This window comes from Bufo gargarizans, chromosome 1, assembly GCF_014858855.1.
Source record: "Bufo gargarizans isolate SCDJY-AF-19 chromosome 1, ASM1485885v1, whole genome shotgun sequence".
Taxonomy (NCBI): Eukaryota; Metazoa; Chordata; class Amphibia; order Anura; family Bufonidae; genus Bufo; species Bufo gargarizans.
Genome location: NC_058080.1, coordinates 479873446 through 479900870, shown reverse-complemented (window position 1 = coordinate 479900870; position 27425 = coordinate 479873446). Strand labels below are relative to the sequence as shown.

The 27425-nt window shown below is 41.8% G+C and overlaps 1 protein-coding gene across 1 annotated transcript in view; it reads right to left on the bottom strand.

Annotated features, from left to right (window-relative positions):
• Window positions 1–27425, bottom strand: part of LOC122927958 (G-protein coupled receptor 54-like) — a 298952-nt gene that overhangs the window by 11654 nt on the left and 259873 nt on the right. The window contains exon 4 of the mRNA XM_044280328.1: window positions 3312–3550. Within this exon, the coding sequence (XP_044136263.1) occupies window positions 3312–3550 (239 nt within the window). The remainder of the gene's footprint in view (window positions 1–3311; window positions 3551–27425) is intronic.

Sequence of the window (27425 nt, the reverse complement as noted above, 5' to 3'; positions counted from 1 at the left end):
TGCATCTCCCACTGGCACCCCCTCTCCAGTAGTCAGGGCTCATCAGCATCAGCAGAAGGAAGCTGTTGGAAGCAGGTCCATGTCAGAGAAAAGTCAGCAAAATGCAAAGAGAGGAGCTGGATTTTCTAGATGACATATCATCGATATTAGATTACGTGGAAAAAGAGGAAAGCAAATGGCAAAAGAAGGGTCTTCAACCTGTAAGTGGAGTCTTAGGGTGGGAGAGGAGGAAGCTTTTCTTCTGTCACTTAGAGAATGCCCCATGACCGTTTTTCTCTCCTCTTTTATCAGTTCGTTGGATCCAATTGCCGGTCACTTGCTGCTCCACAAGGTACTCTTCATATGTAGTTTCAGGATGCAAGGGTTAAAGCGAAGTATAACTTTAATTATTAGGTAAAATGTATATAGTGGTCAACTAGAGGCCCCTTTATGTAATTCTTATACAAAAGAGGCATTTTCAGGAGATTGCAGGCCACAGCAATAATTTGCATATTGTGCCATGCACCTAACCAGCCAAACCCCATACTGGCAACAGCTCCTGTTTGGCTAACATATTATAGTGCAGCTACTAGTTTTCAGGCTCCTGTCCTTTATAGAAATAATTCTGTGGCCATGGTTGATCCATCCACCATGTTCGGACCATCTGGTTTTAACCCTAATACATTTTTAAAGTGAAATACCATCCGGTTCATAGTATATATTTGCATAGTTTTACATTTCACACATGGAATATGGAAATCATTCTTTTTTTTATTTTTTTATTCATGTCTACAGCGTTAAAAAATCATTTCTGTTCTTCCAGTAGTTTTCTATTTGACTGAACAAACCCAGAGCATATAGTACAGGCATCATTTTTGGTTTTGCATTTTTATTTTTTCCTCCTAACGTATCAATAGCCATAACTTTTTAAATCATCCATGCATATAGCCATATGAAGGCTTATTTTTTTGGATTCTATTTAAGGGCACCATTCAATTTACCATTTCTGTTATTGGAAAGTGGGAAAAAAAATATTCTTTATAGGGATAAATTGAAAAATACTATTCTGCTAAGGTTTTTAGGGTTTTTACATCACGGCGTTCCCTGTGCGCTAAAATGACATAGACTCCTTAATCTGCGGGTCAATACGAATACGGCGATACCAAAATAAATAAAAAAAATTTTCTTTGTGTCTCCATTTTCTGACAGCCATAACTTTTTTATATTTCATTCTACAGAGCTATATGAGGACTTGTTTTTATGGGATGAGATTTAGACTTTATTGGTACCGTTTTTGTGGTACTTACAATGACTTTTTGGGAGGGAAAAGGTGATAAAAAAACGGTGACTCATGTCTTTTTAATATTTTTTTTTCATTACGGCGATCAGCGCACAGGAAATTTTTTATAGTTCTGACTTTTTGGGATGAAGTGATACCTAATATGTTTTATTTTGTTTAATTTTTTATATAAAATTGGGAAAAGGGTGTGATTTAAACTTTCAATATATATTTTTTTACTATTGCAGTAACAACTTTTAACCCCCTTAGGGGGGCTAGAACTTGGGATCTTGTGATCCCTTGTCCTATTCTAGAGATCTATTAGGGTGAATAGCATTTTGATGCGCTCCTTGCTATGCTGTGCCTCGTGCACAGCACAACAGGGAGGTTACCATGGCAGCCATGGGAAGCTTCGAAAGCGTCCAGGCTGCCATGGTGACTGATCGGAGCCACAAGATTTCACTGTACCTCACAGACACCGCGACCAGTGTTGATGGCGGCATCTGAGGGGCTAAATGACGGGGTTCGGCGGGATTGCCATTCCCCATTATTGTGGCCGAGTGTCTGCTGTATGATAAGCTGGGTACGGAGCAGGCTCACAGAAGCAGCATGCTCTATACTTTCCCTCAGACACTGTGACGTACGGGTATACCTGATTTATAGTGATTCATGATGAATCAATTAGTTACAAATCAAATTTCTTGTTGAAGTTTGATAAATAAGCTGAATCAAATTTTTATAAACTTTGGTCATCTTTAAAGGAAGATCATCATCTTTTCTAGGATTTATCTGATTGCAAACAATTTGGTCATATTCTAAATAAGACACTGCTCATATTAGGTTTGAGGATGTTTGTAAAATATAGAAGGAAACTGATCAATCTTGTTGGTAGATCAAAGTTAATTTGAGAATATAAGTCTAATATGAGTCTAATCTCAGATGGGTTCATATAATTTAAAGAGGTTAATCATTAAGATGGGAGCCTCTGCCTGAGCATGACTATGCACAACCATTCATTTAAATTCACATATGCAGCATGTCCATTCTGTTGCATAAACACTGTGGATTTGTTCTCTTTTTATTGTGCAAAGCATAGGGTGAAATCCATGCCAAATATTCAACAGCATCTGCTTTAACACATGCAGATTTTGCAGTGGATTTGCTGCTTATTTTGCTACAGTATGTGCTCTTTGCTTTCTACCATAGTTTTCCTGCATTCAGATACATCTAAAACTATCTAGCACATAGGGGGGCACATCTTAAGACTCAATCCCAGTGTTTACTCAGCAATCAGCATCTCTGTAGTGTGAGGTACTTTAGTCACAAATATATCATGAAAATGTGAGGAGCCACAGGACATCTTTGAATTGGTAGCTTCAGCACACTATAGCGTAAGAGAATTCTCCTTTTGCAGCAGTGCCATGAATAATCTGTTGCAACATACACTGTATTATTTTTTTTATAGATGTCGTTCTTTTATTATTAATACATAAATTATATTTTTAAAGGGAACCTGTCACCTGGATTTGGGGTATAGAGCTGAGGACATGGGTTGCTAGATGGCCGCTAGCACATCCGCAATACCCAGTCCCCATAGCTCTGTGTGCTTTTATTGTGTAAAAAAAAACGATTTGATACATATGCAAATTAACCTGAGATGAGTCAGAGCTTGAAAATATGACTCTTCTCTGGTCACACAAGTAAGATATGACTCTTTTATGTTAATTTGCATATGTAGCAAATCGGTTTTTTTTACACAATAAAAGCACACAGAGCTATGGGGACTGGGTATTGCGGATGATCTAGCGGCGATCTAGCAACCCATGTCCTCAGCTCTATACCCAAAATCCTGGTGACAGGTTCCCTTTAATTCAGTTGGTGCCTTCACACATTGCTAATGTAAGTGTGATATATATTCTGAGCAATATAAGTGAATATATTATACATAATAACGGTGTATGGTAACTTGTGTGAAATTAAGCTGAATCTGCTATACATGTGACTGATTAGCATCAATATACGCTTTTTCATTGTCCATATTTTCTTATGTTACCTGATAGTTATTGTCAATGGGCTCCACAACAGGTCTGCTTATCCTTTTCAGCATGAAAGCATAGCATACACTAATCGTTAGCAGTGGCAAGAGGTATACTGCTAAAAATGTATATAAGATGAATGCTTTTTGATGTGCAGTGGTTGGAAAGGCTTCTATGCAGTAGGTCTGTGGTCCGTACCAGTACCCAGTACTCAGTTTTTGGTACATTGCGCAAGGAATGGATAAAACAAAGGAGCCTGTAAATAATTAATAAAGGAAAATTGAATTATGCTTATAAGTATGTGACAGCAAGTAAAAATTTCTTTACATATAGTCACTTCTATTTCTATTGTTGCTTGTTTACATCCTATACTGTATGTATGATGGAAGTTATATATATTTTTTCCCCAGGCTTTGCACTTTACATTTCTCATACAACTAGTAGGCAACTACAATGTGTTATGGATTTAGAGAGATACTACCCATTGCACGCATATGCAATCAAAGGCTTTGTACACTATTGGGGACAATTATTTATGATTGTATTTTACTCATTTTGGTCTAAAATTCGTTTTTTTAATTGGTAGTTATTAAAAATATTCAGACGTTCTGTCACAAAGGGTCAACTGTCTAGCTGTGTGAATCATACTTTCACTTTTACTTTGTGGCAATCACCTAATACACCTTATCTCTAAATTACTAAAAAGTCATAAATAATGATGAGCCGCAGGGGTCATATTCGAATATTCGTTATAATAAAAAAAAAAAATCACCAATGTAATGATCGCGTTATATGCGAATATTACGCGATTAATACAGGCGTGGGTCAAAAACGAATAAATAGCACTATAGAACTTAGTGCTATATATTAGTTTTTTAGAATATTCGGCATTTTTTTCCATCTGAAGTCACGAATATTCTAAAAAACTAATATATAGAGCAATATAGCTAATTTAGTGCTATATTAGTTTTTCTGAATATTCGTAATATTCTAAAACAAGAATATATAGCAATATAGAGAATATTCAAAAAAAATAATATAAAGCAATTTAGCTAATATAGTGCTATAATCATTTTTTTTAATAGTTGTAATTTTTTTCCAATCTGAACTTCAGATAAGAAAAAAATTACAACTATTAGACAAAGAAGATTATAGCACTATATTAGCTAAATTTCTCTACATTAGTTTTTTCGAATATTCGCTATATTGTTATATATTCTTGTTTTAGATTATGAATATTCTAAAAAAAGAATATATAGCACTATATCGAATATATTAGTTTTTTTACAATATTATATATATATTTTTTCAATCTATACAGTTGTTCCACTTCGGCATACTCCTCCCCGACAAGCGTCTCTATCACCATGGGAATGCCTGGGGGTTAGAATATACCATCGGATATAAGTTTTCATGATCTCACTGAGATTGTGAAAACTCAGATCCGATGGTATATTCTAACCCCCAGGCAAACGTCCCCGTCACCATGGGAATGCCCGGGGGTTAGAATATACCATCAGATCTGAGTTTTAACGATCTTACTGAGATAGTGAAAACTCAGATCCGATTGTATATTCTATATTCCATGGTGACGGGGACGCTTGTCGGGGAGGAGTATGCCGAAGTGGAACAACTGTACAGATTGAAATAAAAAAAGACGAATATTCTAAAAAACAAATATATTCGATATAGTGCTATATATTAGTTTTTTTTTGAATATTCGTCATTTTTCTCATCTAAAGTCATGATTCCTCCCTGCTTAAGTTGCTTGTTGGCCAATGACTCATTGGCACACAAGCAAGAAGCAGGAAGGAATAATGTTTTCAGATGTTAATAAATGACGAATATTCGATATAGCGAATATATAGCACTATATTCGAAATATTCGCGATTTCTCGAAGTTGCAATATTCAAGATAAATATTCGTAATTCGAATATTTACGCTCAACACTAGTCATAAATACTTATTTAAGCTACTTTCTTATGAGTAAGATAAGAATAGAGCTATGATGAATGTTTTTAAGGTCTGAGATGAATGTTTATACGGTTAGAGATGAGAGATAAGGAGCTGTCAGATGAGCTGCCTGATGGACCACAGTAAATACACGGAGTATGCCACTAGAGAATCTAATACAGAGAAAGGGGCTAAAAATGTTAATAAAGACCAAATTTAAAAATATATATTTTTAGCTCAAAATGAGTACAATGTAATAAATAATAATACTAATAATAATAATAATAAAAAAAATACATAACCTTTAAATATTACTTGCATTTGTCTTTATTCCAACATTTCATATGACTGGATACTAAATTCACAGGAAGTGTCTGACAGCACTGCATATAAATACATTTGACAATAATATAAAAATACCAAGTACAAATATTTCTTTCACAGTTCTCCCCTTTTTTAGACAAATGCCTTCATGAGTATGCATTAGTATGCAGAATAATAAGAGTAATGGTCCTGAGCTTTTGTTCTACATGGAGACAATTTACAGCACCCACAAGCTGAATTTAGGTCCAGCTTGGTGTCACTATGACATAGAATTCATGCACCAGTTGGCATTGTGCCCATCCGTAGAATGAGCATACAAGACCGCTGACGTGGATTGAACTTATTTCAGCCCAGCAGCCCTCTCAGGGAGAAATAGCACGTCTGAGGCTATTTATACCCAGAGCCATGGTGCAGAAGCCCACAGGGTCATGCTGATTGTATAATAAAGACCACTACCTATTTTGTTTTAGTTTAGACATGAATGCTCCACTCATGTGGGAGAGCATGTTAGCACTCATCTGCTCATATGTTTCGCTGGCCAAAACGGTCTCCCAAGCCTGGCTAAACCAGTGTTGGAAAGAACACTCATAAATGGCAGCATGCTACAGCAGTGGTCCTATCCCAGGAAACAGGGAGCTATCCTTGTTAGAGACTTTTTTTTTATAATCCACATGAGCATTGTAAAGTATTGAATTTGTGTGACAATTTACGTTCAGTTCACTATAATGTCAGTCTGGTGAAGGAGAAGTTTTGAAGGAGACAGAGTTGGGTCGGATGGCTGGTAAGTTTAGTAAACTACGTTTACCCCACTTGAGGGTGTCACTGTTGGGCATAGTCCCTAAGAAGAAGGCAGGGGAATTTTGGTTGATACATAATCTATCACACCTGCCTGGGTCTACGGTCAACGGTCTATGGTCAACTTTAAAGGAAGCCTTTAAACATTCTATGGCACTATATAGGAGGGAAATTCCTAAACCCCAAAGAGTAGCTAAGCCAAAAAATCCCATTACTATCATAGGGACATTTCATAATGTGCATGAAAGAATTTTTGAAATTCTTAGAAAACATTGGGATATCCTTCGGACAGACCAAGATCTGATAGGCATTCTTACCCCTTATCCATTAGTTACTTTTCATAGAGGGAGATCTATTAAAGGGATTCTGTCACCAGTTTTTGACCCCCACATTCAAAAATATGGTTATGTGCATGGAGCTCTTGTGATTCCTAATGTGGTCTTATAAGCTAAATCTGTAGGCTCATTTAGTGTAAAAAACGTTTCATCTAACCTGTCATTCATCTCACTAAGGTGCCCAGGGGGATGCTCATGTCTTCCAGATGCCGCCCGCACCCGCCGCCGTTCGTGCCCAGCTCCTCCTTTGCTGTCATCAGCGCCGCCTCAGAATCCTTTGCTACTCCTCCGGCTCTCCCTCACTCCCCCCTCCTTCTTCTCTAACATCCCGCGCGTGCGCACAGGCCTGTGCCTGATGCGCACGTGCGGACTTCTCCGTTCGGCTTCATTGAGCGAAGTGCGCATGCGCCAGCACTTCGCTCGACCTCCCGATGACCTGAACACTGGCGCCAGCCTTCAGGTTATCGGGAAGTTGAGGGAAGTGCCGGCGCATGCGCACTTCGCTCAATGAAGCCGAATGGAGAAGTCCGCACGGGCGCATCAGACACAGGCCTGTGCGCACGCGCAGGATGTTAGAGAAGAAGGAGGGGGGAGTGAGGGAGAGCCGGAGGAGTAGCAAAGGATTCTGAGGCGGCGCTGATGACAGCAAAGGAGGAGCTGGGCACGAACGGCGGCGGGTGCGGGCGGCATCTGGAAGACACGAGCATCCCCCTGGGCACCTTAGTGAGATGAATGACAGGTTAGATAAAACGTTTTTTACACTAAATGAGCCTACAGATTTAGCTTATAAGACCACATTTGGAATCACAAGAGCTCCATGCACATAACCATATTTTTGAATGTGGGGGTCAAAAACTGGTGACAGAATCCCTTTAAGGACTGTCTAGTCCATTGCATGTATACAAAACCCAAACCCACTGGAACATGGCTTGACTGAAAACCGTTGGGGACCTTTAAATGTGGAGGCTGCATAGCATGCCCCTTTATTAATGTGTCTAAGGCCTCATGCACACGACCGTTGTGTGCATCCGTGGCCGTTGTGCCATTTTCCTTTTTTTTTCGCTGACCCATTGACTTTCAATGGGTCAGTGGAAAAATCGGAAAATGCACCATTTTGCAGCCGCATCCATGATCCGTGTATCCTGTCCGTCCCAAAAAATTACCTGTCCTATTTTTTTGACGGACAACGGTTCACGGACCCATTCAAGTCAATAGGTCCGTGAAAAAACACGGATGCACACAAGATTGGCATCCGTGTCCGTGATCCGTGGCCGTAGGTTACTTTCATACAGACGGATCCGAAGATCCGTCTGCATAAAAGCTTTTTCAGAGCTGAGTTTTCACTTCGTGAAAACTCAGATCAGACAGTATAGTTCTAACACAGAGGCGTTCCCATAGTGATGGGGACGCTTCTAGTTAGAATATACTACAAACTGTGTACATGACTGCCCCCTGCTGCCTGGCAGCACCCGGTCTCTTACAGGGGGCTGTGATCCGTACAATTAACCCCTCAGGTGCCGCACCTGACGGGGTTAATTGTGCGTATCATAGCCCCCTGTAAGAGATCCGGGGCTGCCAGGCAGCAGGGGGCAGACCCCCCTCCCTCCCCAGTTTCAATTTCATTGGTGGCCAGTGCGGCCCCCCTCCCTCCCTCTATTGTATTTATATCACTGGTGGCCAGTGCGGCCCCCCTCCCTCCCTCTACTGTATTTAACTCATTGGTGGCACAGTGCGGCCCCCCCGGCCCCCCTCCCTCCCTATATTGTATTTAACTCATTGGTGGCACAGTGTGCGTCCCCCCCGGCCCCCCCTCCCTCCCTCTATTGTATTTAACTTATTGGTGGCACAGTGTACGGCCCCCCCCTCCCTATATTGTATTTAACTCATTGGTGGCACAGTGTGCGGCCCCCCCGGGCGCCCTCCCTCCCTCTATTGTATTTAACTCATTGGTGGCACAGTGTGCGCCCCCCCCGGCCCCCTCCCTCCCTCTATTGTATTTAACTCGGCCTCCCCCCCCGATCATTGGTGGCAGCGGAGAAGCATCATACTTACCTGCTGGCTGCTGTGCTGTCTGTGACCGGCCGGGAGCTCCTCCTACTGGTAAGTGACAGATCATTAAGCAATGTGCCACACAGACCTGTCACTTACCAGTAGGAGGAGCTCCCGGCCGGTCACAGACATCGCAGCAGCCAGCAGGTAAGTATGATGCTTCTAATATTGCTAAGTAACCATGGCAACCAGGACTGCAGTAGCGTCCTGGTTGCCATGGTTACCGATCGGAGCCCCAGCGATTAAACTGGGACTCTGATCGGAACTCTCCGCTGCCACCAATGATCGGGGGGGAGGCCGCACACTGTGCCGCCAATGAGTTAAATACAATAGAGGGAGGGGGGGCTGGGGGGGGCGCACACTGTGCCACCAATGAGTTAAATACAATAGAGGGAGGGAGGGGGGCCGGGGGGGGGCCGCACACTGTGCCACCAATGAGTTAAATACAATAGAGGGAGGGAGGGGGGCCGGGGGGGCCGCACACTGTGCCACCAATGAGTTAAATACAATAGAGGGAGGGGGGGCCGTACACTGTGCCACTAATGATAATACAATAGAGGGGGGGGCCCGCACTGGCCACCAATGATATTCAAACTGGGGAGGGAGGGGGGTCTGCCCCCTGCTGCCTGGCAGCACCTGATCTCTTACAGGGGGATATGATACGCACAATTAACCCCTTCAGGTGCGGCACCTGAGGGGTTAATTGCGTGCATCATAGCCCCCTGTAAGAGATCGGGTGCTGCCAGGCAGCAGGGGGCAGTCATGTACACAGTTTGTAGTATATTCTAACTAGAAGCCGGGGGGGCCGCACACTGTGCCACCAATGAGTTAAATACAATAGAGGGAGGGGGGGCCAGTACACTGTGCCACTAATGATAATACAATAGAGGGGGGGGCCCGCACTGGCCACCAATGATATTCAAACTGGGGAGGGAGGGGGGTCTGCCCCCTGCTGCCTGGCAGCACCTGATCTCTTACAGGGGGATATGATACGCACAATTAACCCCTTCAGGTGCGGCACCTGAGGGGTTAATTGCGTGCATCATAGCCCCCTGTAAGAGATCGGGTGCTGCCAGGCAGCAGGGGGCAGTCATGTACACAGTTTGTAGTATATTCTAACTAGAAGCGCCCCCATCACCATGGGAACGCCTCTGTGTTAGAATATACTGTCGGATATGAGTTTTCACGATGTAACTCAAATCTGATGGTATATTCTAACATAGAGGTGTTCCCATGGTGATGGGGACGCTTCAAGTTAAAATATACCATCGGATTGGAGAAAACTCCGATCCGATGGTATAAAAGGGACTCCTGACTTTACATTGAAAGTCAATGGGGACGGATCCGTTTGCAATTGCACCATATTGTGTCAACGTCAAACGGATCCATCCCCATTGACTTGCATTGTAATTCAGGACGGATGTTTTTGGCTCCGCACGGCCAGGCGGACACCAAAACGCCTTTTTTTTCCATGTCCGTGGATCCTCCAAAAATCAAGGCCTCATGTCGTGTGCATGAGGCCTAAGCCTTTCAAAAGTGTTACAACAAAAAAGATATATAAAATGTGGGACTACTCCAATTGCAAGACATCAGGGGTAGTCTATCTAATCACATGTAGCTGTCCTCCCAATTATGCAGGTGTTGAGGGAAGTGTCATATTTAAGTATATATATGTATATATGCCCTGACATATATGCATATATATATATGGGCCCTTTTTCTGGGCCCGTCCAGGTGGGATGCGTTGCATACATGAGGATGTATGTGTGCCCCTTGGCCGCATGCATCTCTATGTATGTAGGACATGTTATAGGGGGGGGGTTTCAGGGGTATGGGCACATATGTATCTATAGATGTGGCCCAGACATCTGTGGATATATATGTACCCCTATACAGTTATATAGGAGGGCTTATTCCTGCCCCTATGTGAATAATGTCCGTTCATATATGCTTATAGATGTGCCCCAAGCATCTATGGGCATATATGGCCGGAATCCCGCTCATATGCACCTGCTGGGTGGGTGGAGGAGACCGACAGTTGGACAATTATGTCCAGCGTCGGCCTCTACAAAGGACAGAGGATCAAAAAGATCCTCTGCCCTTTGTCACCATCTCCGGCAGCGCTGGAGATGGTATGCCTAACAGGGACATGGGAAAAGAGTTCCCATGCCCCTGTGTGCCGCTCACCTCCGGCGCTGTAATTACAGCACCAGAGATGTGCGATATCTCCACAGGCGGGAGGATCAAAGGATCCCCCTGCCTGGGAGCGCGGGCTGGTACAGGGCGGTAAAACGGGCGCGAGTGCTGCAGGGTTTAAATACCCAGCAGCACTGCGCTCAGACAGTTTGGCACCCCCCCCCCCCCCCGAAGATGAGCAGATCCGGTGCTCAGAACGGGACCACTCCATACAGGAGAGCGCAGGGAGCGATGTGCTGCGCTCTGAAGAAATAACCCCGACCTCCCCCTGAGAGAGAGAGCATAGAGAGGAATGCAGGCAGTCCACACTAGCTGCTCTGCATTCTTCACCAGACCAGAGGAGGGGAAGACCGAGCAGTCGATCTGCTCCAGAGGAGAACCGAGAGATGGCTAAGTAGAACACCACCTCCCCTGATTAACTCCTACACCCCTGGCATCTCACCCTCGTCCCTGCCTGTTGTGCCTTAACCCCTTCTGTGCCCCTGATTCCCTTACCCTTGCCCCTAATTAACCCTTGACACCCCTGAGTACCCTGGTGCCCTTGCCTACCCCATAACCCCTGATCCCCTGGTTAACCCCTGATCCCCTGGTTAACCCTTGCAGTTGGCACCACCTCCCCTGATTAACCCTTCCCTGCCAGGCCCTGTGAGTTAACCCTTACACCCCTGAGTAGTTAACCCTTACACCCCTGAGTCCCTTGATTTCCCTGTTACCCTTGCCATTTACCCCTACCCTGCTGTGCTGTAGAGCATGCCTCTGCTCTGCAAACAATCTAAATAACCCTGTATTTCATGGCCTGCAGGTATTAACCCCTGCAGAGCCATTGTTGTGTTTAACCCTCTTGTAACCCCGTAGGGACAGTGATTAGTCAGGCGGGTGGGTTACTGATATTTGTGTGTATGAATGTATTATTGCAATGAATAGATAGTATGTGGGGTGGAATTTGGGATTGTGCTGTGTAGTGTAGTTAGAACCGTGTTAGTATATTGTATTAGTGTGTGTATTTATATTGTAGTGCGCGGTTATAACAATATATATCTATCCCCTTGTTATAGATATATATAGTTATAATCATAATAATACCTTTATTGTTGTAAAGTATCGCCGCAATGGAGGTAGTATATTATTGGCATTGTATTACTAGTGTATTATTAATAAATACTGTGTCATTTATACCTATTGTGTAACGTGTGATTACTAGTGGTAGTCAGTAAGGCGCATGCAGCTAGTTCAGTGTAGTGTATAGGTAACAGAGGTATCTATATTTATATGTTATATAAAGGTATAAATAGGTGGAGTCATCAATAGACGGTTCCTCCTATTTATGAATATTAATTATCAATATGCGCATAATATTGGTGATTAATATTCCCCTTTAACAGCAGGAAAAAACGAAACGCGAACTGAGGAGAAGGATTGGAGACCATCTGGTGGATATGAAACACAAAAGAGATACCTCAATAGCCAACCATGTTCTACAATACCATAAGGGAAACTCAAAAGATCTTAGATTCCAGGTAATTGAAGTTATCAATCCCTCTCCCTGTAAAGGTGACTGGAATAAAAAGATCTTACAAAGAGAGGCACAATGTGTCCAGAGGGCATCAATGAACAGCTCTCCTTCAGTTATTTCCTTTAAACTCCCCCTCTAGTCCAGTGACATTTCCTTTTGGTTTTTATACCCTGACCATATTGGTAGCTTACTATTGGATCATGAAGAATCCAATATATCAATTCATTGATTTCGCTTATTAAAGTGTTCGTATTCTCTTTGGACACTTATATTGAATTTTCCCCTTATTTGTTGGGCTCATAATTACTAATAGTCCTCTAACCCTCTCCATTATAAATTTTATCATTCCCTTCATTCATTTTAGTTCTCATTACTACATGTAATATATATGCATTAGCCTGATTCAAGGAATTAACCCCTTAAGGACTCTGCCCTATTTCACCTTACGGACTTGGCCATTTTTTGCAAATCTGACCAGTGTCACTTTAAGTGGTCATAACTTTAAAACGCTTTGACTTATCCAGGCCATTCTGAGATTGTTTTTTCATCAAATATTGTACTTCATGACACTGGTAAAATGAAGTAAAAAAAAAAATCATTTTTATTTATAAAGAAATACAAAATCTACCAAAAATTTTAAAAAATTGCAAATTTCCAAGTTTAAATTTCTCTACTTCTATAATACATAGTAATACCTCCCAAAATAGTTATTACTTTACATTCCCCATATGTCTACTACATGTTTGGATTATTTTTGGGAATTATATTTTATTTTTTGGGGATGTTACAAGGCTTAGAAGTTTAGAAGCAAATCTTGAAATTTTTCAGAAATTTCCAAAAACCCAATTTTTAGGGACCAGTTCAGGTCTGAAGTCACTTTGCGAGGCTTACATAATAGAAACCACCCAAAAATGACCCCATTCTATAAACTACACCACTCAAGGTATTCGAAAATGATTTTACAAATTTTGTTAACCCTTAAGGTGTTCCACAAGAATTAATGGAAAATAGAGATACAATTTCTAAATTTCACTTTTTTGGCAGATTTTCCATTTTAATATTTTTTTTCCTGTTACAAAGCAAGGGTTAACAGCCAAATCAAACTCAATATATATGGCCCTGATTCTGTAGTTTACAGAAACACCCCATATGTGGTCGTAAACCGCTGTACGGGCACACGGCAGGGCGCAGAAGGAAAGGAATGCCATACGGTTTTTGGAAGGCAGATTTTGCTGGACTGTTTTTTTTTTACACCATGTCCCATTTGAAGCCCCCCTGATGCACCCCTAGTGTAGAAACTCCAAAAAAGGGGCCCCATTTTAGAAACTACAGGATAGGGTGGCAGTATTTTTGGTACTAGTTTAGGGTACATATGATTTTTGGTTTCTCTATATTACACTTTTTGTGGGGCAAGATAATAAGAAATATCTGTTTTGGCACCGTTTTTATTTTTTGTTATTTACAACATTCATCTGACAGATTAGATCATGTGGTATTTTTATAGACCAGGTTGTCACGGATGCGGCGGTTCCTAATATGTATACTTTTCTTTTATTTATGTAAGTTTTACACAATAATATCATTTTTGAAACAAAAAGAAATCGTGTTTTAGTATCTCCATAATCTGAGAGCCATAGTTTTCTCAGTTTTTGGGCGATTATCTTAGGTAGGGTCTCATTTTTTGCAGGATGAGATTATGGTTTGATTGGCACTATTTGGGGGTGCATATGACTTTTTGATCGCTTGCTATTACACTTTTTTGTTATGTAAGGTGACAAAAAAATTGTTTATTTAGCACAGTTTTTATTTTTTATTTTTTACGGTGTTCATCTGAGGGGTTAGGTCATGGGATATGTTTATAGAGCCGGTCGATACAGACGTGGCGATACCTATTTTTTTAACTTTATTTGGGGAAAATTGCGTTTTTGTTTATTTTTACTTGAAACAATTTTTTTGGGGGCAAACTTTTTTTCACTTTATTTTTTGTCCTACTTTGGGACTTGAACTTTTGGGGGTCTAATCCTTTACAATGCATTCCAATACTTCTGTACTGGAATGTATTGCCTGTATGAGTAATACTGTGTGTATTACTCATACAGCTTCTGGCCTGTGAGATCCAGGGAGCTGGATCTCACAGGCTCTTCACCAGAAGGCAGCGCGATGCCTTCCTTAGACATCGCGCTGCCTTCCATGCCATCAGGTCCCCCCTACAGCTGCATGGGGACCCGATGGCACTGCCGCACAGTCGCCGCAACCGCAGGTAAAAGCCACAAACCGCAGGTCTAAATTGACCTGCGGTTTGCGGCGATCGCCGATACGGGGGGTAACATGACCCCCCCCCGGCGTTGTGACAGGATGCCCACTGAATGATTTCAGCGGACATCCTGTTCCTATTAACCCCCGCTGCGCCGCAATGTCTGCTTAAAGTTAGGACGTACTGGTGCGCCCTGGGTCCTTAACTCTTTCATGACAAAGGGTCATTGATGCCCCAGTGTCCAGGTCAAAATTTACAAATCTGACATGCGTCACTTTATGTGGTAATTGCTTTGCAACACTTTTACTTATTCAAGCCATTCTGAGATTGTTTTCTCGTGACATATTGTACTTCATGATAGTCATAAATTTGAGTCTATATATTTCACCTTTATTTATAAAAAAATCAAAAATGTACCACAAATTTAAAAAATTCACCATTTTCTAAATTTCAATTTCTCTGCTTCTAAAACAGAAAGTCATACCTAATAAAATATTTATTACTTAACATTTCCCATATGTCTACTTTATGTTGGCATCATTTTGGAAATGTCATTTTATTTTTTTAGGACGTTAGAAGTTTAGAAGCAATTCTTAAAATTTTTAAGAAAATTTCCAAAACCCACTTTTTAAGGACCAGTACAGGTCTGAAGTCACTTTGTGCAGCTTACATAGTGGAAACCCCCCATAAATGACCCCATTGTAGTTACTCAAAACTAATTTTACAAACTTTGTTAATTCTTTATGTGTTCCACAAGAATTAAAGGAAAATGGAGATGAAATTTCTAAATTTCACTTTTTTTGGCAGATTTTCCATTTTATTACATTTTTTTTTCTTTAACACATTGAGGGTTAACAGCCAAACAAAACTCAATATTTATTACCCTGATTCTGCGGTTTACAGAAACACCCCACATGTGGTCGTAAACTGATGTAAGGGCGCACGGCAGGGCGCAGAAGGAAAGGAACGTTGTATGGTTTTTGGAAGGCAGATTTTGCTGGACTGGTTTTAGATGCCATGTCCCATTTAAAGCCCCCCTGATGCAATCATACAGTAGAAACTCCCAAAAAGTGACCCTATTTTGGAAACTAGGGGATAATGTGGGGGATTTATTGGTACTATTTTGGGGTACATATGATTTTTGATTGCTCTATATTACGTTTTTTGTGAGGGAAGGTAACTGAAAAATGGCTGTTTTCGCACAGTTTTTTTTTTTTACAAGATTCATCTGACAGGGTAGATCATGAGCGATTTTTATAGAGCAGGTTGTTACGGACGCAATGATATCAAATATGTCTACTTTCTTTGTTTGTTTGTTTCAGTTTTACATAATAAAGCATTTTTGAAAAATAAATTATGTTTTTGTGTGTCCATTTTTCTGCTGATCGTCTTGTCCAGGGGCTCGTTTTTTGCAGAAAGAGTTGAGGTTTCTATTGGTACAATTTTTGGGTACATAGGATTTTTTGATCATTCATTATTACACTTTATGGTGCAAGGTGACCCAAAAATTGGCTGTTTTGGAACAGTTTTTATTTATTAATTTTTACAGCGTTTATCTGAGGGGGTAGCTCATCAGTTTTTTTTTAGAGCAGATCGTTACGGATGTGGCAATACCTAATATATATACTTTTTCTTATTTATTTAAGTTTTACACAATAATAGCATTTCTGAAACCCAAAAAATGATGTTTTAGTGTCTCCATAGCCTGAGAGCCATAGCTTTTTTTATTTTTTGGGCGATTGTCTTTAATAGGGGAATTTTTTGCTGGATGAGGTGATGGTTTGATTGGTACTATTTTGGGGGTCATAAGCCTTTTTGATCGCTTGTTGTTGCACTTTTTGTGATGTAAGGTGACAAAAATGGCTTTTTTGGCAAAGTTTTTTTTTTTTACGGTATTCATCTGAGGGGTTAGGTCATGTGATATTTTTATCAAGCAGGTTATTACGGATGCGGCGATACCTAATATTGTCACGGCTGAGGATGGGGGAAATCCTCAGCCGTGTGTTGTTAAAGGATGTCCGGTCGCTGCTTGGCTAGGACCACAGCATTAGGGAGCAGGTCACCTCCTATTGCGTCCCTAACGCTGACCCTGTCTCCTGTCAGTATGAGCCGACCTTGATGGTAGGAGGGCTCATACGCCGGAACCTAAAGTCCCTACAAGCCCTCAAGTCGGCCCTGACCTAGGTGACAGAGTAGGACAACCCACTCCTCCAAGACAGGGAGGATCAGGAGTCCCAATGACCAAGGTGTAGGGAAAAGGGGAATACAAATGCAAACCAATGTATATGGCAGGTGCTGCACTAGTTCCAGCCACCTGCCACAGCCCTGCTGACTGGATCAGTGTGCAGGAAATCTGAAGTCCACAATTAGCAAACCAAAGTCAGCACAAACTCATCCACACACCGGAACCCAGATACATGGCAGCACAGAAATATACAAGAAAGCATAAACCGAACATCACACAGACAAAGACAAACTGAACATAAACTTATGACCACAGTGGTGGCTCTCACAGGCAGATCACATACACAGGAGGCTGCTCCAGCTAGCAGGGCTGAAGCAACCTACTGAACCTTGCAAGAGACTCAGGCTATATAGGCCAAAAAGCCACACCCACCGGTCAACCACACCCAGTGACATCACACACACTGGGAAGGAAGTTAACCCTTCCAGCACACAGAAGGGAAAACACACATATAAGGGGAAGTGCACACAAAACATAATCACAAGTGCACACCTACACGGATATCACACACAACCGCATGCACAGCATAACAAGCTGCCACATACATACTGTTGCCAGCGGCAACCACAAGTGAGGCAGATACCACAGGCCTCACCTGTGATTGACAAGCAAACTAAACCGCTGACAACCGCATGCGGTTCAGGAGTCACGGTCATGGCCATGGCCGTGAGACTCCTCAGACAAACTACAAGTGCTTACAAAATACACACACCTAACATAGAGGTTGCTAGGTGCAACCGCATGCAACTGCAGCACGCTGCCTAGCCACGCTCAGACTGCTGCTGCACATACACATGAGACAAACAGTTGCCCGCGGCAACCACAAGTTAGGCCACACGCCAGCGGCCCTCACCTGTGGTTTTAACCCACACGAAACCGCAGGCAACCGCATGCGGTTAGAGAGTCACGGTCATAGCCATGGCCGTGACAAATATGTACACTTTTTAAATTTTTTTTTTACTTTAACACAATAATAGCATATTTGGAATAAAAAAATTATATAATTATAGTTTTTTTTATTTTTTTAGCGATTTTCTTATTTAGGGTCTCATTTTTTGCGGGATGAGGTGACGGTTTTATTAGTACCATTTTGTTTGATATACAGATCGCTTGGTGTTGCACTTTTTGTGATGTAAGGTGACAAAAATGGCTTTTTTTGCACAGTTTTTATTTTATTTTTTATGGTGTTTATCGGACGGGGTCTATAATATATGATATATTTATAGAGACGGTCGTTACTGACGCGGTGATACCAAATACGTGTCGTTTAAAAAAATTTTTTTATAGGAAAAGGCAATTTATTTTACTTTTTTATTTATTTTTATTTTTTATTATTTTCACGTTTATCTTATGAAGTCCCTCTCGGATCTTGAAGATTCAGTGGGGCTGATGGCTGTACTATACTTTGCAATGCTCTCTGCTGACACTCTCTGCTGATGGCGGCGGCTCAGGAATGGAGCCGCTGCCATCACACACAGCAGGGGGACCGCATTGGAGGCAGGGGGCAGCCTTGAAAAGGGGGGGGGTACGGCCAGCATTGAGGGAGGCTGAGGCAGCGCAAATGGGGGCAGGAGGAATGTATGGGGGCGGGGAGGGGGCGGACCGCATCAGGGCAGGCTGCAGGAATGTGGATTGGAGCGGGGGGAACTTCATAAGGGGCAGGCGGGGACAAGGGGAGACTTGGAGGCGCACAGATTGGGAGGCACAGATCGGGGGGGCACGAGGACACTACCTGATTTCAGGCTCTGATCTGCAGAGTGCAGATCAGAGCCTGAAACCGGCATTTTTTCACTGCCGAGATCCGGTTGGTTAGTCTGCACAGCAAGGGGCCACTCTGATTGGTAGCTGCACGGGGCATGTGCAAATATCACGTATATAAACAGATTGCAGTCGGGAAGGGGTTAAGGACTCAGGAAACAGGGCGTATCGGTACACCCTAAGTCCCTAAGGGGTTAAACACCTGTTTTGATATAATAATGATGGTAATTTATATACCACGTTTTTGATTAAGCTATATACTGTAGAATGCTCAATATATCTTTGAAAAATCACTTAGTGTACCTCTGACTTAATAAGATTGACCCCATCACACAGTGGTTTTCATTACAAATCCTTTTATTAAAGGATAACTGTCGTATCTTTTTTTTAATTTTTGAGTATTGGATTGTGGTGTTTTTTTTAATTTTTATATTTAATCATTTTTATTTTTTCCAATAATAGACAATATACAAATATATGGGGAGAAGGAAGCAAAATATATATATCTTTCATGTCCCCCAATATAAAAATCCAATTACAGGACAAGATATTGGTGGTGTTTAATATTACCTTGGTGGCCCTATTTCAACTTTTCACTGTGTATTCAATTACCCCTCAATTCCACAGTTTTGTTCCCTGTACTGCCTACTTTTACCAGTGCTTAAAATAGGGTTGCTAGGCATGGTCCGTCTATGTGTTGAAATGAGGACGCAGAAGCACGCAGCCTGCAAGGTCAGATTACTGACAGCCAGGGACTGTAAGTAAATGATTAAAGCCAGGTCCTCCCCAGCAGCTGATAACGGTGCCTGGGCTGTGTGCACTTCTCCCTGTCCCTGCACTTGGCAGACGCTCCCTCACTCAGCAGAGCTGGAGAATGCAGAGTTGGAGAAGCGCACAACAGGGAAGGGAGATCTGCCATCTGCTCATTGTATAAATGAAAGCAACATGTGGTAAGAGGACCCCTTTGTGCTGCAGGAGTTTAACCCTTTAGGGGGAGGGCTCTGGTTACTGACACTTTTGGGGGGCTATTGTTACTGGCTAGTGAGGGCAGGCAGGATTAGCCTCAGGGTGAGGGCAGTGGTGGCCATCTTAACTGAATAGTGAGATTGCAGTTTTATGCAGACTGGTTGCTAAGGGCTGAATCTTATTAAATCTGGGGTAAGTCAGTCTAATAGTAACTGATTCTGGAATATCATGTTATTAGTAACTACATATATGAAAATTGAAATTAGGGTCTAAATGTGACAGTTATCCTTTAAATCAGCTGATCGCATGTTCGAATGCATTTGCGTTACACTGCCCAAGTAGGAGGTGGTGCCCTAAACTAGGGCTAGTCTCTCAGTGGCTGTAGCGCATAAGTACAATTGTTCCTTCTTCCGATTGGGCATTCCACCGGTGGAAAAAACACTTGTTCCGACTTCCGACCGGCATGTGGAACATATTTGCGTTCCACAGCGGCAGTTCTTTACACAACTACAGCGTTTTCAAGGTCATTAATACTCTATTCATCTGAGCTATCTCTCTTTAGTTTCACACGATGGAGTAGATATTTTTGAGTGGGCTTATCATGTCTATGCATATTTTTTGATTCTTTCACTGTTACAGGAAGTTATGGGGAGAAGCCTAGGAGGACTGAACCTATCTAAGGTTTGTTATTTTGATCTACTACAGATGCCTTGCATTCAGTAGCCCACATCTGAGCTCTCAGCTTCTCAATGATATCCCTTATCATAGGGCTTTTTGTATTTTGTGAGGTGAGATTCAGGCTCGTGGTCAAAACTATAGGACTGCTGCTGATTTTGTTCTCTCATATCCTGAATTTTTGTTCCCTGAGGAACCAGTTGTCTTACTGGGGAAACGCAGCGTCAGGACTTTACAATCTTAAATTTTGGCACAACATTCTGCTAACAGGGCTTGGACAGGCATCAGCAAGGGTTTAGCCACCAACAGGTAGGGTCACCCTTTTCAGGGTGGGTGGTCTGACTGTAGGCAGGGTGAGTCCCAGGGACATTGCAGGGACAGTAATGTTGGTCCCACAACACTGGACTTTTACCTTAAGGACCAGGCCATTTTTCTGGAAACTTGAAATGTGTCACTTTATGTGGTAATAACTTCAGAATGCTTTTACTTATCCAAACTATTCAGAGAATTTTTTCTCGCGATATATTGTACTTCATGATAGTGAAAAATTTAAGACGATATAATTCACCTTAATTTATTAATTAAAAAATCTCAAATTTACAGAAAATTTGGAAAAGTTAGAAATTTAAAATGTTTTAATTTCTCTGCGTTTAAGGCAGATAGTGATACATCATAAAGAGTTATTACTTTACATTGTCCATATGTCCATTTTTATTTTTGCATCATTTTCTAAATGTCATTTTATTTTTGGGATCTTATAAGGCTTAGAATTTTAGAAGCAAATTTTTTTAATTTTTAAGAAGATTTTGTAAACCCACTTTTTTAAGGACCACTCCAGTTATGAAGTCACTTTGTGGGGCTTACATAGTGGAAGCCACCCATTAATGACCTCATTGTAGAAACTACACCCCTCAAGTTATTCAAAACAGAATTTATAAACTCTGTTAACACTTTAGGTGTTCCACAAGAACTAAAGGAAAAAGGAGATTACATTTTTACATTTCACTTTTTTTGACAGACTCTCCATTTTAATTCATTTTTTCATGTAACACATCAAGGGTTAACAGCTAAATAAAACTCAATATTTATTACCCCGATTCTGCAGTTTACAGAAACACTCCACATATGGTCGTTAACTGCTGTATGGGCACACAGCAGTCCGCAGAAGGAAAGGAACGCCATATGGATTTTGGAGGGCAGATTTCACTAGGATAATTTTAAGTTGCCATATGACATTTCAAGACCCCCTGATGCACCCCTAGAGTAGAGACTCCAAATAAGGGACACATTTTGAAAATTATAGGATAAGGTGACACTTTTATTGGTACTATTTTGGGGTGTATATGACTTTTAATTGCTCTTTATTACGCTTTTTGTGAGGCAAGGTAACCAAAAATGCCTGTTTTGGTACAGTTTTTATTTTTGGTTTTTATGGAGTTCACCTTACAGGTTAGATCATGTGCTATTTTTTATAGAGCATGCTATTATGGAGACAGCATTATCAAATATGTCTACTTTTATTTTTCTTTATTTCAGTTTTACATAATAAAGCATTTTTTTAATCATGTTTTTGTGTCTCCTTTTTCTGAAAGCCATTTTATTTTTATTTTACAATTATTTTATCTTATGTAGGGGCTTTAATGCAATGCGCGGCATGCACCATATTGATGTAACATGTATCTTAGATGTTGACACATGAATTTGAATTGATGCAATGCGCGGTATGCACTAGATTGATGTAACATTGTGTATCTCAGGTGTTGGTACAAGCAGTTGAGGGGAGCTGTGGGGCCGCTAGCCAAAGATAATCTTTGGTCAATGCTGCATTCTCAAGTGATGCATTACTAAGTGCATCTGAGATATTCAGGAGACTAACTTAGACTAAATTAGAGCTTTTCCACTGTAGCAGAACTTCAGCTGTGTTTTTGGTGGATACTCAGACACTGTGCTTCAAAAAAGGTAAGGAATTTGTTAGACAGGTTCTTGCTTATTGTCTGATTGCAAATGAGCATAGGTGATTAAGATGTTAAATTTGTTGTTGGGGAGGAGCTTTTGTAGGAGTGTGTGTATATATAGCAACATAGTATTAGCTTGCCTAATTATAGCTTGCTGCATTCTCAAGTGCTGCATTACTAAGTGCATCTGAGATATTCAGGTGACTAACTTAGAGCTTTTCCACTGTAGCAGAACTTCAGCTGTGTTTTTGGTGGATACTCAGACACTGTGCTTCAAAACCGGTAAGGAAATTGTTAGACAGGTTCTTGCTATTGTCTGATTGCAAATGAGCATAGGTGATTAAAGAGGACCTTTCACCTGTAAAAACAATGTGAACTAAGTATGCTGACATGGAGAGCGGCGCCTGGGGATCTCACTGCACCTACTATTATCCCCGGGCGCCACTCCGTTCTCCCGTTATGCCCTCCGGTATCTTTGCTCTGTAAGTTATAGTAGGCAGTGTCTGCCCTTGTCCTGTGGGCGTCTCTTTCTCCTAGGCTGCAGCGCTGGCCAATCGCAGTGCACAGCTCACAGCCTGGGAGTTTTTTTTTCCAATTTAATACAAGTTAGGCTACTTTCACACTAGCGTTCGGGTGTCCGCTCATGAGCTCCGTTTGAAGGGGCTCACAAGCGGCCCCGAACGCATCCGTCCAGCACCAATGCATTCTGAGTGGACGCGGATCCGCTCAGAATGCATCAGTCTGGCAGCGTTCAGCCTCCGCTCCGCTCAGCAGGCGGACACCTGAACGCTGCTTGCAGCGTTCGGATGTCCGCCTGGCCGTGCGAGGCGTGCGGATCCGTCCAGACTTACAATGTAAGTCAATGGGGACGGATCCGTTTGAAGATGACACACTATGGCTCAATCTTCAAACGGATTCGTCCCCCATTGACTTTCAATGTAAAGTCTGGACGGATCCGTTCAGGCTACTTTCACACTTAGATTTTTTTTTTACAATATAATGCAGACAGATCCGTTCTGAACGGAGCCACCGTCAGCATTATATGAGCGGATCGGTCTCAGACGGATCCGCTCTGAACGCTAGTGTGAAAGTAGCCTTAGCAACACCAATTTAGAGTCAGTTTGGGTTACCTTGCAGCTTGATAATCATAAGGTAACTCGTGTAGGTGTGATATATAGACCACCTAGCCAAGTCAAAGAACTAGATGATCTACTACATAGTAACATAGTACATAAGGCCTGAAAAAAGACATTTGTCCATCCAGTTCGGCCTGTTATCCTGCAAGTTGATCCAGAAGAAGGCAAAAAAAAACAACCTGCGAGGTAGAAGCCAATTTTCCCCACTTTAGGGGAATTAAAAATTCCTTCCCGACTCCAATCAGGCAATCAGAATAACTCCCTGGATCAACGACCCCTCTCTAGAAGTTATAGCCTGTAATATTATTATGCTCCAGAAATACATCCAGGGCCTTCTTGAATTCCTTTATTGTACTCACCATCACCACCTCCTCAGGCAGAGAGTTCCATAGTCTCACTGCTCTCACTGTAAAGAATCCTTTTCTATGTTTGTGTACAAACCTTCTTTCCTCCAGACGCAGAGGATGTCCCCTCATCACAGTCACAGTCCTGGGGATAAATAGATGATGGGATAGATCTCTGTACTGACCCCTGATATATTTATACATATTAATTAGATCTCCCCTTTTTTTCTAAAGTGAATAGCCCTAATTTTTATAATATTTCGGGGTACTGTAGTTGCCCCATTCCAGTTATTACTTTAGTTGCCCTCCTCTGGACCTTCTCCAGCTCCGCTATGTCTGCCTTGTTTACAGGAGCCCAGAACTGTACACAGTTGAGGAAATAGCTAACATGACATTGAAAGGGGAAGTTATCATTATGGGAGACTTTACTCTTCCTAATGTAAATTGGAAAACCAAAATAGCTAGTTCTGCCAGGAGTACAGATATTCTAAATTCCCTACTGGGATTATCTCTACAGCCAGTAGTTGAGGAGCCAAACCGGAAGGAGGACATTTTAGATTTAGTATTCACAAATGGGAATTTGGTATCTGATATTACTGCAGGGGAAAGCTTGGGATCTAGTGATCACCAGTCAGTGTGGTTTACTATAAGTACAGTGACTCACACCACACAAAAACAAAAGTTTTAGATTTTAGAAAAACTGACTTTTCTAAAATTAGATTAGTGGTATGCAAGTCCCTATCAGATTGGAACAGTTTCAATGGAGTCCAGGAGAAATGGGACTACTTAAAAGTGGCACTATTGAAGGCAACAGATAATTGCATTAGGCTTGTCAGTAAAAGCAAAAAAAGGAAGAGACCACTGTGGTACTCAGCAAAAGTGACCGAAATCATTAAAAACAAAAAGATAGCATTTAGTAATTATAAATTAAAAAAAACGAGGATGACAGGCAAATTTATAAGATTAGACAGAGAGAGGCCAAACAAGTTATAAGGGCTACTAAAGCACAGGCGGAAGAGAAATTAGCTCAGTCAGTGAAAAAGGCGATAAGACATTCTTCAGATACATAAATGGAAAAGGAAACTAAAACAAGGAATAAAAAAATTAAAAACAAAAGAAGGAAGGTATATGGAAGAAGACAAAGAACTAGCTGACTGCCTCACTGAATACTTCTGTTCAGTTTTTACAAAGGAAAATGAAGGAAAAGGACCTCAGTTAGGAAAGAAGACTAATGAATCTTTTGATGCATGTGTCTTTACAAAGGAAGAGGTTCTAAGTCAGCTGTCTAAAATTAATACAAATAAGTCACAGGGGCCTAATGGGATACACCCAAAGCTATTAAAAAAGCTTAGTGGTAAACTAGCAAAACCGTTCATAGATTTATTTAACCAATCACTGGTAACAGGAGTCGTCCCAGAAGATTGGTAATTAGCAAATATTGTGCCTATTCACAAGAAAGGTAGTAGGGAGGAATCAGGCAACTATAGGCCAGTAAGCCTGACAACAATAGTGGGGAAATTAATAGAAACTATACTTAAGGAGAGGATTGTGGAACATCAAAAAATCCCATGGATCGAAAGATGAAAAACAGCATGGGTTTACTTCAGGGAGATCATGTCAAACTAATCTTATTGATTTTTCTGATTGGGTGACTAAAATAATAGATGGCGAAGGTGCAGTAGACATCGCTTATCTAGACTTTAGTAAGGCTTTTGATACTGTCCCAGATAGAAGGCTTATCAATAAATTGCAGTCTTTGTGCTTGGACTCCCATATTGTTGAATGGATTAGGCAGTGGCTGAGGGACAGACAACAGAGGGTTGCAGTCAATGGAGTATATTCATACTGTAGTATCCCACTAGGTAAATGTGGGCACTACACAAGGGTTAATATGGCCATTGTATTCTATATGATGTTTTATGTGATTATCCTGTGTATTTCCTGTATCAGGCCTGTTAGGGTGTAGTTCCTCCTCCTAGACAGTAGAAGGAGCTAGGGAACCCCTAATATATATATATAGTGAGGTCCAGACAGGAAAAGGCAGGGCAGTGTAATCCAGGAGGCTAGTGAGTGCAGACTAGCCAGCCTGAGGGTTCCTGAGTAAAGCCAGCTCAGAAGTTGCCCCACCAGGAGAAGAGTTTACCTCCTGAGAAACCTGCAGTTCCCACAAAGCAAAGTGCAGAGCAGAGCATAAGAGTATCCAGCCAACCTGAGGGCTGAAGGGCAGAAGGATTATTTACCCAAAGCAAGGATATATACCTGAGGAAGTTTTCCACCAAGGATAAAGCCAGCATTAGGGCATACGGGCCTTGGGATAAAGACAGACAGGAGTTCTGAGGAATAGTCAATAGGATTTCTGAGGAAAAGTGCAGCCTGTTCTGTAAGTGTTTTAACCCTCTGAGTATCTTGCAAAGAACATTGTACCTGCCATTGATGTAAAAGTCTGCTTATTATTGCTACTGCCATGTGGAACTGAACCTAGACTGTACAAAGTTAACTGTTTCCAGTAAAGGAAGTTTTGGTTCACCACAACCACGTGTTCCTCGATTATTCCTATAATCAAATCGGTGTGCCACCGTTACAGGCACTGGCATCACAAATCTTAAAGGGATCTTGCCACATTAAACACCTGCAAAATCCAGGGCACCTCATCTACCATCAGACCTGGTCCCTATACGCCGAGAGCGCCCCAGAGGTCTCCTGTGCCAGCCTCTCCATCACTGCTGTACGCCTGCCCAGGGTCTCCCATAAACTGTGAGTAACCAAGAGCAAAGAAAAAGGGGGTCAGTCAGCACATCCCAAAGCGCAGGGGCACGTTGCTATGGCTGAGAACAAGACTGTTAGACAAAAGTTACAATGCAACAGCTCACTGCAAACCAAATAAAGTACAAAATTGCATCATCATTGCAAATGCTATACTAATAAGTTAGAGATGCTTGGCAAATTGTTTTGTACAAAATTATTTGAGCCCGTCTGCCACACGTCAAGGCGATCTCTAGTTAGACGGGTTCCTAACACTAAATTTTACCTGTTATGTGCCATGACGGCTATAATATAATTCAGAAAGTGCAGGTTCCGCATGCATGCTGGATCCGCCTAAATTTTTGTCATTTTTGGTGCCAAAATGGCCTCCATTGTATCCACGGAAAGCAGTTACCAGCATACATGCCAGGCCCACTCCACACCACCCCTGGCTCCAAAGGGTCACCAAGGACTGCAATGAGAGTCCACACACTATCTCTCTCCTGGTGCCTGATGGCTTCAGTGAGTGAGGGGGAGCAGGCCAAGCTATATACTAACACTAATTAAAATCAGCCTATGGGGCAGACGAGCTGGTCAGGAGTGCACGACTGAGGAGGCAGCCACACCTCCAGCACAAACTGCAAAGATAAAGGGGGTCAGTCAGCACATCCCAAAGCGCAGGGGCACGTTGCTATGGCTGATAACAAGACTGTTAGACAAAAGTTACAATGCAACAGCTCACTGCAAACCAAATAAAGTGCAAAATTGCATCATAATTGCAAATTAGTGTTAGTATATAGCTAACTTTTGTATTCACTGGCCCCTTTATACACCCGCACCAGGGAGGTTCAGATTCTTGCAAAGAGACTGGGGAAGGTCCTTCACTTGTA